Genomic DNA, 14,365 nt, shown 5'->3' on the forward strand with positions numbered 1-14,365 from the left:
CACTGCTGTTGGTCACATCTCCTTCTCCCACTTAGAGTGGTTCGAGTGGTTACAGATTCCCTACTACATCCTTCATGCCGGCCACACGACCGTCTCCTGCTAGTGATGACAGGGTTACCATATGCCCCACATCAGCCCAGATTGCTTTGATTAACCACTTAAATCAAAGTAAGTGTCAAGAGCATCAAGAATGACTTATTGCGGGTTCTCAATGCTTTTTCCTGTAGATCAAAGCAGGTGACTCTATATGTCATGTATAAGCCTATGCCTTGAGTATGCCTTTCAAATTGGTGCCATATTTAAATGGCAGTTTTTTTTTGTTTTTTTTTGGTAAAAGATACAACACTGCCGCCCTGTGGAAGGAAGAACAACATGCCATGACTACAACAAAATAACAGCAGAATAACTGCAAACTTCAATTTTTGATCAAATTCTCACTAGTAATTAGGTGTGTGGAAGAGAGACAAAGACAACTGCATAATTCAAATAAATTTATTAAATATAAAAGACTCTTTGGCAGTGCAGTATAGATAACTGAACACAAAATATTTGGTAGATGAGGAAAAAAAGATTGCAGTGCTCAAGTTAAACCAATGGGGATAAATCTTAATTAAGAACACATTTTTTTTTCCTGAAATAAAAGTTTGCTACAAGGGACAAAGAAAAAAAAATTACATGCCAAATAGTTACCTAGAAACCCAGAGATATATTTTTGTCCAAACTGGAAAACATGCACGAGATGAAATGAAATAATCACAATACATCAACGCATTCTGCAAGTCTTACGAATAGTCTGTAAAATGTAATGCACCATGAAACATGAGTTCAATCAACAAGTGCTCTCCTAAGGTTTGCAGTTCAATTCTTTTTTCACAAATTTTAGCCACCGAACAAAAATGGACAGAAAAGCAGAAGTGCAGCATGTGACAGTGTTTTCACTTAATACTTAAGACAGCAAAACGTTTTCTCTGACAAATGCTTAAAGGAGGAAATGAAGGGGTGTGTTCTTTAACCAACTATTATGTGAAAAAAGGGGGGTGGGTAAAATGAAAAGCTGAATACAGCTCCCAAGGTACATTGTTAAAAAACATTTTAGTACAAATAGTAAAATAAATACCCCCACTAAGCTGTGCATAGTTTAAGACAGAATGTAGTGTGGAGTCAAATGAGGCATCATAGTCCTTATTCTTATGTAATGAAAGCTACACATCCATGAGTTTTAATTAATACACTATCTAGTGTTCAAAATGGTAAGAATGAGCGAGTTTGTTGTCAGTGCAGGGTAAGGAGCCATTAATCGAAGCATTCTTTGGTTCAGGGAAATACTGGAATGGAGGCCCTAGGGTCAAAAACACTGCTTTAGAAGTACAAACATTCCTTAGGTTAATCATGTTACACACGACTATGAGTAAGTGTGTGTGTGTGTACATGACGGAGCATTTATTTTTGTAAGGCATCATCCTGCAGTGCGAACTGCAAAATCAACAAGATTTCTTTGAAGTGCACTGACAGCCACGTGTGTCAGCACGACAGGTCACATGACAGGGACAACGCCCTACAAAAAGAGTATGTAAGTCAGTCAACTTGATACACTTTTTGCATTGACATTTAAGTATTGTGATACCCCGCTATGCATATATTATCCCAAAAAAAGCATAATTATAGCTTTGATGCTGCAATAATCATCATAAATTATGACTTAGAGGCCGCATATTTTTGCTTCTTCTAGCTCTACTACACACCAAAGAAGAAGGACCAATGCACAAGAAAGAAGATACGGTAAAGAAATAAGGTGATTTTCCATGTTTCAATGTTATCTAAACAGCACTCCAATCACTGAAAGCCACAGAAGGTATTCATCACAATTATCTGCTGTAATGGTCACTGAACAGATATGGAGTGTGTGCATTAAATGTCTCAACAAAGGGGGCAGCCAATAAGTAAATAAAATCAAACAGACTTAATCTATGCATAGTTTTAAAAAAAAAAAAGCTTTCCCTTGAGTCCATGATGTGGCTCTTACAGTCCATTTGTCAGTGTGTGTGTGATCATCTTTACTCTACAAGGGTCTATAGTACCATATAGTCCCAAGGCACCTCTCTAGGTCTCTGCATGAACGAAAGACCTTGTCTGGATTTGGGAGGAACTGAAATGTCAAGTAAGTCTGTTGGTAAGTCTTTGGTCTGCTGGGCAATCTGTTGATATTGGCACAGAATAAAAGAACAGGATCTAGGCTGAGATGAGAGTCCCATTTGTGGCAGGGTGGGTGGCACTGTGGTTTAGCCTATCCTGAGGACCCAAAGTAGAAGGGATGAGATGTTCTATTAAATCACTGTCCATCTACTAAGGTTTGACAGGCAGTTTAAGTAAAGATAAACTCAAAATGGGGCAAATCTGGTGATACAATTGCTAAGTTAAAGTTCAGCGTTATCAAGGTTCTTTTGAAGCAGGTAGATATGCTGCTTTGTGTTTACTTTACTGAGCAGAAATTACTAAAAAGAGAGTGTCCCCATGATTATCACTGAAGAACCTTGGCCTGAAAATCCATATCAAGCTCTTTTGTAACTTCAGTCAGGAATAAAGCCTTAACTATTTTAACAATGGGTTGGGCCAGTTTCCCTTCCTCCTTGATAGAGGGAAAATCCAATAGTGAAGAATACATAACTGTAAGCCTTTGAGATTAGACAGTATCCTTTAGAGCAGGAATAAGCAACCATGTGCCATGGAAGGCAAAGAGCATGCAGGTTTTCATTCCAACCAGCAACTACACCTGGTGAATACAGTGACTAGCAAAACTTCAGCCAAACTAATCAGTAAAATCATTTGGTATAGTCTTTTATTGGAATGGAACCTACAGACTCTTGGTCCTCCATGGCACAAAGCCTATCCCTTACCTTAGAGCCCGAATACTGCCTCTGGTCCTTTGAATAATCTGGTCCATTCTACCAGACTAAATGTTTTTAGCCCAGAGAACCTGGTCCATTCAGTACCGGTTCTCTTGGCTCAGTTTGTGCGTCCAAGCTTCCTGCATGCTCCTGAAGCAGAGAGGAAACTGAACTCAAGGCTGCCAGGGCTTCCTGTCCTTGCCTTTCTGATCAGGAATGTGTTTGTAGCGACACTTGTCTCCAAAATGGCAGCCGGTGGTTCTCCAAAAGTAACACTCATCTCCGTTCACTGGGCCACGACGTCTTGGTCTAAGCAGAAAGTAACATTACAAGTTCAGTTACTAAACACAAACTGAAATCATGTCCTCCACTGATGTATGAGTAAAGAAAGTTGCAAACTGTAACTTTAAAGTAAGACTTAGTGGCTTAGTCAGTTTCTATAGCGAGGCCAAAGTGCTCCTTACCCAGCAGCTGCACCTGCTTGCTGTGTAACAGGGAGGCAGGTCTTAAGTGGAATGGGAAGGGCTCTCTGGGTGCGACGGTCAGGATAGCGCACCACTAAACGTGTATTTTCAATACTATAACCCTGTGAGGGGGGAAAAAACATACAACTATGTGTACATAGCTCTGCAGTGTAAAACAGTGTGAGAATAAGGGAGGGGAAGCAAACAGGCACTTACATTTAGTTTCTCCATGGCAAGAGCGGCCATGTTTGCATTTTTGAAGTTGACAAAGGCACAGAATCTCTCATGCAGCACACGGATACTGTCTATCTCCCCATACCTGCAATAAACAGCAAACATCTAATCAGAGGAGAAGTCAGTGACCATCATTGGTGAATATTAGATGCCCATGTTTCTGTTCAAAGGTGTAAGAAAAAAAGGTGTAAGAAAAAACTACCCAGTTAGTGGATTCTAGGAAAGTAGTGTTTACTGAGATTATATAGATTCATGCAATTAAGGTGGAATGAACATATTTCACTGGAATGTGCTCATACATTTTGAAAAGGTCCCATAGGTGTTTCTCGGTCAGCTCAGTTGTCACATTTCCAACCCAAAGAGATGCACAAGGGCTTCTAATGGAAAGAGTGGATAGAAAACAATCAGATCTTTTCAGATTTCCAATTTATCAATAATTTCTCCAAAGACGACAAGAATATACCGTAAAGCAAACAAATACTGCTATAAAAAGGAGAGAAGTCACCAACCCCCATATCCTGACTTTGATTGCACAAATGGTCACTTACCCTGGTTGCATCATTGACGAATCTTGGCTCCCAGCTGAAAAGAGATAAAGCATATGTATGCATGCCACTGTGTTAGAAGAAAAAACAAAAAGCTCAGCTGACTGAACATGAATTTCTTATCAGAGGGTGATTTCTGTAGGGATATAGCCTGTTCTATACATGACTGCTCCCCAGTGTTAAAATGAGGAAATGCAGATGTTTCTGAACTCTCTCATTATAAAACATTCAGTGCTGTTTTCTTACCCCTGGCAACTTCAGGATAGGAGTTCAGAACAGCCTGTACAGTAGAGAATTTCTCCAGCAGTGATACACTTTGCACTTCATCAAAACCAAGCTCCTGCAGTATGGGCAGAGAGAAACAAAATGCCACTGAGCGGTCATAAAATGGAGTCAAAGGACAAGCCTTGAGAGAGAAACTAACCAGTTTAACAACATGATGCCCATAACAGAGGAAACAATACAAAAAAGAGGAAGCTATGGTTATTGTCATGCACACCTTCCAGGAAACCTTTATGGCGCTTGCTTTCTGAGTGAAGCATGTTTACCATTAACTGTAGCACTTTGCAGTTAAACAGATCGTTGACAGCCTCCTCACAGTCTTTGTCCAGCTTCAACACCTGCTCCATGGCCTTCTCTGCCTCACTGTACCTCTAAAAACACACACACACACACACACACACACACACACACACACTAGTAAGAGGTCATAATGTCATGCTCACCACTGAGGCCAAAGTGTGAAGTTAATCAATCCACCAGTAGGTATTCCTTTCATTATGCAATGTTGTAAATTCTGTGACCATTACAGCCTGTTCCTACCTTCATGCCCATGAGAGCACTGCCCTTGCGGAAGTGTCCTTTGGGCCAGTCTGGGGCCAGCTGAATAGAGCGCTCTGCATCTGCAAGGGCCTGAGGGTACTGCTCTAAACAGCTATAGCAATAGGAACGATTCCCAAAAAACCTAGATGAAGGGATTAAAAAAAATGTATTATGCTACATGCTGATGCTACCCATTATTCAATGCCATAAACAAATCATGACACCAGATGATATACCTGTAATCCTTAGGATCACATTTGATGGCTTCTGTAAACATACTGACTGCTTGAGAGTACTGCCCCTCTTGCACCAGCTTTATCCCTTTTTCTGCAGAACAAAAATGCTTATGAATAATTTTCTCTGGTGAACAGGGAGCCCAAAGCCTCAAATGACCACAGCATTGCCCACAAGGTCTGTAGAAAGGAATGAGTCACTTATTAAGAAATTATGCTGTTTATGTGCCCTCTAAAACATCCATACATATGCCTTACCTGTCAATGAAGCACTTTTCTTTGTCACAGTATCAGATCCATTTGTCTGTGTTTAAAAAAAAAAAAAATCATGTTTATCAGATCATATGCACAGCCATGAACTGTATGGGATCATCAATCTGGGTATATTCTTGGTATTACTGTGACTGACTAAACATTGCTTCCACTTCACTGGTTTGCCTTTCATAATCTAATACATTTGTATTGGTATATTGACTACTCACAAATTACTCAAACTGCATTGACTTTGCAGTTCAAAACTGTAGAAAAACTCAAAGCAGGGTTTATTCCCTGTGTTTGCTATGTATTTGCTTTTACTAGTGATGAATCACTTAAGGATTTGACAGATTTCAAATAGCAATTCATTAGCTTCATGTAATCAAAGACAACTGACCAGGCTCTATGCTTCACATTAGAGCTGAGCTAAAGAATGTCACAAGCATTCCAACAGTTTTTTTAATGCTTTCAGGGTCCAGAGTCCACTTTCCGTCACATTAGACTTTGGTCCTGTCATAATTTAACAGCCAACACTACTGCCACAGTGACAGTGGATGGTTTTCCCTGATGCATCACATATATACGCCTGCTATGCCTACTGATCTCCCACTATATATCAGCATCCGTTTACCTCTCTTCTGGCCTCATTCTCCTTGTTTTCTTTGGACTTTCGATTTGAGCCTTTGGGTTTGATATGACTAGCAGCATTAGCAAAGAAGGCACTGCTCACATCCCACTCTGGCTCCTGGGGGAAACAGGAAGACAGACATTGGTGATTTTCCATTATGTGCCATAAATGCCCTCAAGTATGCAGGCTTTCATTCCAACGAGCACTACAGAAGCTGAGAGTGGCATACCTTCAAACAGGCAACTAATGTTGTGATGTTAATGCTTGTAGAAAACCCGCATTCCCTTGCACCTCTGTCTGCAGCACTGCAGTAGAGGATGTACACACACAAAACACTCTTTTCTGTTTTCCTACCTCCTCACTGGGTCTGGCCTGAGTCTTCTGAAGGCCCTTGATTCCTGAAGGAGCCATGGCAGGAGCGGTGGCATACTTGTGGGAAATAGCTAGTTTCTCCACATTTTTCTCATCCTTTGGTGCTTCCTTCTCCCCTTCACCCCCAAATTCTGCCTCTGATTCACTATCATCCAGTTCAGACTCTGCACCACCATCCTCATCTTCATCATCCTGGTGTACAAACATTAACAAAACATTCAGCTATTCAAAACCATAGCAGATGAAGAGAAAAATACTGCTGCAAATTTCCAAAAGGACTTGTTTGGTGATTACATCACTCATTACCTGTTCAGCACTCTCATTCTGCTTCACCTGTTCCTGCTTCTTACGTTTCCGACGACGCTGAAACAGATTCAGTATTTCACACATCAAAAAATGCATGAAAAATGCATGACTTCATCTATTATACACACCACAATAATCTTTCAAGACTTTTACTGTACATAGCACAAAATGACACTAAAATATCTGCTCTGGTTCTGGTTTCTGGTTTCAATGGACCGCTCATGCTACTCAACAATTGTTTCATCAGTTGCTGAGATTTTCTGTCTTTGAAAACTCAATGTGTAGCCCATTTTGTGTTACACATTCCCCCACTTCCACTTGTACTCACATTTTCAACAGCTCAAAGATGAAGGATGGAGCTACAACCTGAACTGAGGTTTTGGTTTTCCCAAAACAAAAAATGCCCAGGTAATATTATTACAGTACTGTGCATCATTATGCTTCTTAAATAGACTCTTCTGTTGCATCTCTGCTCAAATTAGATAGTTTTCTCTATTCTGAAGGTATGACTGTGTTATGAATGCCAATTATTGGCCATCACAGGTACACATCACAGGTGAGTTCTGCCTATGTTGTTGCAGTTTTCACCAGCAGAGGTTTATAATAGTCATAAATTACTTAATGACCCTTTAACTGTATTTCCCATGCCTGGAGGTAGTAGCTACAACCAATGGGTATGTGCTCACCTTCCTCTTGGCTCTGCGTCGCTCTGCTCGGCGTTTAACCTTCTCCTCTTCACTCAGACCCTCCTCTCCATTTAATGTGCCCTGCACACACAAACACAAACACACACACACACACAGAGTTGCACCTTGTACCTTGTGCTCTTAGAGTACTGAAAACGCCCTGTCAGTCTGACACTATTTGTTTACCTGTGACAGAGTGGTATCATCAGCGGGGTCAGGGGTTGCAGCGCCACAGTCCATCTGCTCCTCCTGCTGCTCGACAGTGGGGCCTGTTGGGAATACACACATCAGCCTTAAACAACCTCACTGTACCTTCTTGTGGTGTCCAGAGTTGTGTCAATTTTGATTATGCCGTAAGTCAAAACAACTCTTCTCAAAGAATGTCAAAGTTCTACTTGTGTGCTCTGAAAAAAAGAAAAGTCAGAGCATAGAAAGCCAGTAAAACATTATTGTGTTACACCAACAGTAATGCATAGTTAGATGAGAAAAATAAGTCTAGGGTTTTTTTGTTTGTTTGTTTGTTTCAATGAAAAACAGAACTGAAAATCTGCTTCTGTTTGTCTCTGCAACATGGTTTGACCAAAACATCTCAAATGAAGTTCCCTTGGCTCCCCAAAGAGGAACAACATCTCACCTAGGTCTTGTGATTTGAAACAGAAGTGCACAGTGCTCACTGTGCATGAAAAATGAGATGAGACAGGTAACATTAGCATTTGATAAGATGACAGAATAGAACTGGTCGCTTCTCTTTGCCTCCACATCTGATGCAAAATCTTCCAATGGCTGTAATGTGGAGAAAGTAACCACAAAAGCAGAAGGTCACCCTTAAAAAGAAGGAGAGGGTATCAAAAAGAACAGGCTGTGCCATTCAACACAAGATTTGTGCCTGAGAACAATAAAAAGTTAATATTGCACTGCATCAGATGGAAATGACAAAATCTCTTCACATCTGTATATTTGCAAGTTCCAAATTCCAGATTACTTTGTTTGCCCTTGGGAAATTTGTCTTGGACATAAAGGCTGCCACATAATAAAATACATACAATTATGGTACAGTAAGACAAAAAGCATAGCACAGACAAGTGCAGACATTAAGTGCATTCAAATATCTGCAATACAGCCCCTATTTCACACTCTCCTTGTGTCCTGAGTTAAGGAGATGCACTGATGGAGGGATTAAAGAGTATTTATACCTATTCAAGAATCTTTTCCTGGATTTAATTGAAAGCCTGTAGCATCTACCTGATGGGAGCAGTTAGTATTCTGAAGAAAGGACATGGCAGAGATCATTGACAATTTCCCTAGCCTGTTTAGCCTGTTTAGCCAGTCTTCAGTAGTTTATTTGAAAGAATACATCAGCCTATATCTAGTGTTTTGTTTGTTTGTTTGTTTTTAATTCTGGTTAATTCTCCATTTACTTTTACTGAAACTATTTCTCACCTTACTTCTCCCTTCAGTTCTCTTTCCCTACACAAACACAAACCAGACATTGTGTGAGACTAAAGTCATCAACACAGGTGTTCCTCAAGGATTGTACAATCAGTCATCCTTGAACTGTTATCAAGATGCGGCAAAATAATGTGTATTATGGCTAGTACTGCATGATCACAATGGTCTTCATAGGCAAACTGATAAGAAACTAGCTGTCCAGTTTGACTTCGGCTTCTACACCATCAACTTTTCCAGACACTTCAGTGCACAAGAGGTCAGGGCTACTGGTCTACAATCATTATTATCTTGGGGAACAATGACTGATTGTTCTCCAAGTTGATTGCCATTTTCCAGAGGGATGCAACTGCATGTGAATCAACGGACCTTTGAAAGACAGAGACTCAGGCTGCCATAAGTTCCTCTGCACATGTGTTCAAAGGGAAAGCTGAGACACCATCAGGACCTGTTGCTTACTGGTGTTTGTTCTTTTAGAAAGTCTTGTGACTGCACTGGGACGACTGCCTATCCTTGGCACACAGTCATCAATTATTATGGTGTTAATGACACTGTCACTAAGAGAAATCATGAGAATCAAACCTACTGTAGAAGTTGTTCAAATCATTTGCTTAAGTATTCTCATCTGTTGTGTGCAGTGGTTTCCTGGTGAGAGTCATATTTGATCTAGATTTCATTGTGGCCAATAATTTCCTCATATTATTTGCACCGAAGTCCTGTTCAGTGGTTCCTTGTACAGTCTTCAAGCTGTGTTCGGTTACTGGTTCAGCCCCCTCTGTGTTGATCTTAGTTGTACTTGCTCCTTATTCCTGAAAGCAAGCTTTTTGCATTTGATACAATCCTTGACGTCTTTAGTAATGTAGGACTTGTTGGGATACTGTTTTGTGTTTTGATGTATCACAACATTCACACAAAAGTGAACATAAGCTGTAATGACCCCTTCAGAGTTTCAGTACTGTTGTGGAGCAGACTTTAACAGTTTTAACATGAGGTTTTGCTCCTTTTAAGGACTGAATGGTAGATGGGAATGAGCTGAGTGATGTAATCATAATTGGACACCAGTGGTTTGGCTCTAGCTATATGTCCATTCTGGCTATTTCCATAGCATTTGTCAAGACTTTTACTGCTCCTACTGTCACATTTAATATACTGTTCGAACAAAGCTATTTCAATTTTGCAATGGTTGAAATTCCCCTAAAATGAGCATGGGAGCATCTGGTGTACGTTGCAATTGTCTATGTACACAGTCGGTGACTTGGGCAAGCAGCTCTCCCTGAGTTTCCACTTGGGGCACATAAACAGCACAAATCACCATGTCCCCAAACTCCCCCAGAAGAGAATGGCCTGGGACTCAAGCATGGTAGTTCAACGTCCGGGTTTCAGATAGTCTCTTGTGTTGTGTATTGCCTACACCACTTATCACTTACATAAATACATAGACCGCCCCCCTTGTCTTACCCAACTCAGGACCCCTATCCACCATAAACCATCCAACTCAACAAGTGAGCTGGAACTATCCAGATGCAGACAAGGCTCTGTGAAAACCACAATACATGACTCACGGTACTTTTAGCAGGTTCTGGTGTAATGTTTGAGTTTGTCCATCTTATTCCTAAGGGAGTGCACATTACACAGGATCACTGATGGCAAGGGTGGCCTATTCCCTCTTTTTCAGAGCCTCTGTCTTATTCCCCCTTGTTTTCCTCTCTGATGCTGTGTCCACAGCCTTTCCCAGACTGTTTGTCTCATCATCAGTACCTCTGTGGTGTTTGCAGTTCCTATGGCATGTTGGCAAAAAGCTGTATTATTCCCTTGTTGGAGGTTAGCAGTAACAAGAGTGTTTCTCTGCTATAAATGAGTTTCCTGGTCATTTCTGTGGAGGGTGGCCAGCTGCAGAAAGCTGCAAAAACAGTCCTGTGCAGGGAAATCTTCAAAAACTTGCCTTTTTGCAGTGTTACACAGCACTGACACAAAAAACAGAAATGAAACAAGGATGTATTAATCGCCCTATCACGATTAAAACACAAATTATGTAGCAGCACAGTTGTCCAGGTCACCTCCCATGCAAATTAGTTGACTGAGCATTATAAGCTTGATAGACATGTCAAAAAAAGAAATCAATGACTCTCTGGTTAATGGCAAATGAGCATGTTCCTACTCAATTAATATTTAAAACAAAGAACTATGACCTCTGATAGCAGAAAGGCAAAATCCTAAAAGAAATTGGGTGGAGACAGGAAAAAGATGACGTAATGAGTCCTTGTAAAAACACAATCACAATAGCTGAAGAAAACATGCTCACAGAACATAAAATTTGCTAGGGTAAGATTGGTTCTAAATGTCTCTCTTTTCTTCTAAAAAGAGATGTTTACGCAAACGGGTTTTCCACTGCTGTAGGCCTCGTATGCAGCTTGACTCTCAGGCATGGCTGTATCAGAGCATGGTATCTTTTCTCAGAAATGTCAATGACTGAATATGGACATAGAAAACAACCACAGCCCTGAATGGGGGAGGGGGGGAAAGGGGTCTGTGGCAGGGAGGTGGAGATAGAACCAGAACCCCAGAGCTGATTTAGGCCCAATGGTAGCAGACAAATGACAAGACAAAAGGGAGCTTAACATTGGACCATGCAGGAACCAGAGTGGTGTCAGGTTTCCATTTGTTCAGCGAAGATTTCCTGAGCAATGACACATTCATGCTCTGTCTGTGACTCATCTCATGAGACAGTGATGGGGTTTCTACAGTTCTCCTGATGCCCAATGCCAAATGCCTCTCAGTGAATGCAAGGTCTAGGCTGAAGTCTTCCATATTACTTTTCTGTGGCATGATCCCAGCATAATCAACTGCACTTCCCCACTTTCTCATTCTATTCTTTCTCCCACTTCAGAGTTTTGAAGTTTGGGTCATAATTTTGCACTGTTTAAGAGGAAAAAAACTGAACAACTCTTCTCCCATCATATATAGGAAAAGCCCTGTATACTTATTATTCTTCAAACATCTTGGACAAATTGGTTTTCATAGGGGTGGTAGGCCTAGTTGCTGAAAATGTCTGATGAAGATTAATAATTATCTATTTTTATGGGGAGTCTCCACCTTGTGTTTGTGCACTCTCTCAATGAAAAATTAACAAAAAAAAAATATACTGTAGAAATGAAATATACAAAAACAAGTGCCAGTGGCATGTGATTATAGTGAACCATAAAAGCCATTATGCCACCCTTCTGCTCAGCCCATCAGGCATCCACCCACCCACACAAACACACCTATATAATTATTTGTGCCAACAAACAGGAAGCAATGACTGACTTTGTCTTCGGTTAAGAGGCTACCACTCCACCATAGCAAGGAGATAGCGTCTCCAACCATACATAGACGGTGGAAGGAATTTCAGCTGTCCACGTCTGGTGCACTCACTACTCAAATGTCAAGACACAGCGCTCCTAAAGCACAGCTCAATCCCCATTAGCTGAATCAGGCTTTGTTTTCGTAAATCTTCACTATAGCGGAACGTGGTCTTAACAAATAAAATATCCAAGATCTGTGGACAAAGGCAACAAAAGAGTGTCTGTTTCTTTCCTTGAAGAAGTCTGGCTAAATTAGTGTTGACCTGAAAGGTGAGCTCTCTCCACTGGAATGTAAAATACCAACAGCATTCTGGTGCTTAAACACTACTCCACACCTCATCTTTTACTTAAACAAACTGCCTCAAGAAAGCTCTGCAAAGAGATAAGCTCTTCATTATGCTGGCTGCCTAGATAAATTCAGTCAGGCGGCTGACCAGCATTACATTTGTGCAGTGCAATACACAGGGTAATCAGTGAATCCTCTGTCTTCATAAAACACAGAGCAGGGCTGCAAGGTACAGTTGTTGTGCCTGGATTCCAGTCTTTACAAAAGGACAGCAAGGACTCAGGCCTTGGAAACACAGCTAATCGACATGCCATGGCCAATTTGTGGAAGAGGGCATAAAAGTCAAGTATCCTTCAGTCTGCCTGAAACCATTAATGTGCAGTCATCTGGATATGTGACAATAAAAGCATAATGCACTTAAAAGAAAACTACAAAAGTTGCAGTAGATGACAAAACACGTCTGAGGATGAACTGCATGAATGTGGCTGGATGTGGTTTATACAGCCAGAAAACCAAACGACTCCACAACTTGTAGGGCTAACACACGGAAATTAAAGATATACAAACAAATGTGAGCAAAACTGAGATAATGAGCATGAGGTCCCATCCCTTGATTCTCCAATAACATAACGTTACAAATTACAATGGGCGACTCTGTGCGGAAAAAAGCTTTTGCCATCATTTTGTGGCATTGTTATCATGCCAACATGCAATATTTAACATTCCCCACAGCATTCTTCTGTAATAGTGTTGGACTAAGGACATCTCCTTCAAAATAGGCCACAAATCGGCTCCACGGTTTGTTTTATAGCAAGTTTAAGATATTTTCAAACCGTAAAAAAAAAAAAAAACGTGTTTTAAATAGTCTAACAGAAACTAACTGAGCAAACTGCGCAAACCTCCAAGTGCTGCACAGGGTGTAACTCGCAAGATGGGAACTTTCATTGTTTGACCAAGAGTATGTTTCCAACTTCACGACAAAGAAAAGCGTGAAACTTTGTCAAAAAACGCCCGACAAAACCGGCACTGAAAAACACCATGTAAAGTTACGCTGGTACATGAGTTTCATTATCACTTGCGGAATCAATTTAACTTTCTTTGGACCTGGCTGAGTTTTGAAAGTTTTGAAAAGTGGGACGTTTCTTACCGCTGCCGAGTCCCAAGAGCCTGCATATATCCCTGGTGAATTTCATGAGCGCAACCATCCAGCATTATCGTCTCAAATATCTCCCCGAAATTAAAAATGTTTAGGTTTGTGTAAACACGTTTGTAACATTGGGACGATCGGTATCGAATCTGCGGGAATCTTGGTGGTTTAGTCCGCTTCCTGAGCGTCAAACGTTGACGTTGGATCGGCGTTGGAACCACCCTGACCAGCGTCTTAAAGGCACAGTACACCGCTTTGATAATATCATGTACTGTACAAATCACATGAAGCACATGTCTGCGCTTTAAACCCATATCAGCACGAGGGAAAAAAAAACACTATAACACGACTTTATGACATACATTCCACCTGCATCTGACGCAAAGGATAAGAAAATACCAAACACGCCTTAAGGCCTCTTTACCTTTTGGGGACTTTACTGTAATCTTGTAGCCTCATCATGTCACTTAAATATTTTTATTCCATGAAATTTACTACAGAGATAAATATATGTCCAGTGAAAATATGATCTATAATTCAGCAAAAACAATCGCTGCATAATAATAGTGGCGTTTACTGCCTGTTGTTCTATTATTTTACATCAATTCCAGGAGAAAAAAAAATGTTTTCAGGAATACTACCAACTGCAATTATTCATGGTTTTAATGCTGAACGGAACATGATGTTGAGTTAAAAAAAAAAAAAAAAAAAA

At 40.6% G+C, this 14,365-nt stretch overlaps 1 protein-coding gene across 2 annotated transcripts; it reads right to left on the reverse strand.

Annotated features, from left to right (window-relative positions):
• Nucleotides 1–474: 474 nt before the first annotated feature.
• LOC115373076 (stress-induced-phosphoprotein 1) lies at nt 475–13,829 on the reverse strand. 2 transcript variants are annotated; one of them, XM_030071318.1, is made up of 16 exons: nt 13,654–13,829; nt 7,617–7,699; nt 7,431–7,511; nt 6,745–6,801; nt 6,421–6,630; nt 6,070–6,183; nt 5,442–5,487; nt 5,187–5,277; nt 4,951–5,092; nt 4,677–4,781; nt 4,375–4,468; nt 4,132–4,165; nt 3,883–3,960; nt 3,566–3,668; nt 3,350–3,471; nt 475–3,194 (listed from the first exon to the last, which is right to left on the reverse strand). In XM_030071318.1, the coding sequence occupies exons 1-16, from the start codon at nt 13,709–13,711 to the stop codon at nt 3,059–3,061; spliced, it is 1,554 nt and encodes a 517-aa protein (XP_029927178.1). In that variant the 5' UTR covers nt 13,712–13,829; the 3' UTR covers nt 475–3,058. The 2 variants fall into 2 exon arrangements, with proteins under 2 accessions (XP_029927178.1, XP_029927179.1); XM_030071319.1 differs by lacking the exon at nt 3,883–3,960.
• Nucleotides 13,830–14,365: the final 536 nt, after the last annotated feature.

This window comes from Myripristis murdjan, chromosome 15, assembly GCF_902150065.1.
Source record: "Myripristis murdjan chromosome 15, fMyrMur1.1, whole genome shotgun sequence".
In the NCBI taxonomy this organism is placed as follows: Eukaryota; Metazoa; Chordata; class Actinopteri; order Holocentriformes; family Holocentridae; genus Myripristis; species Myripristis murdjan.

Coding starts and splice junctions, on each gene's coding strand:
- LOC115373076 (XM_030071318.1), bottom strand. CDS start 13,711: ATGGTTGCGCTCATGAAATTCACCAGGGATATATGCAGGCTCTTGGGA. Junction 7,700..13,653: donor GCTCTTGGGACTCGGCAGCG/GTAAGAAACGTC, acceptor TATTCCCAACAG/GCCCCACTGTCGAGCAGCAG. Junction 3,669..3,882: donor CTATGGGACCTTTTCAAAAT/GTATGAGCACAT, acceptor TGTTTATTGCAG/GTATGGGGAGATAGACAGTA.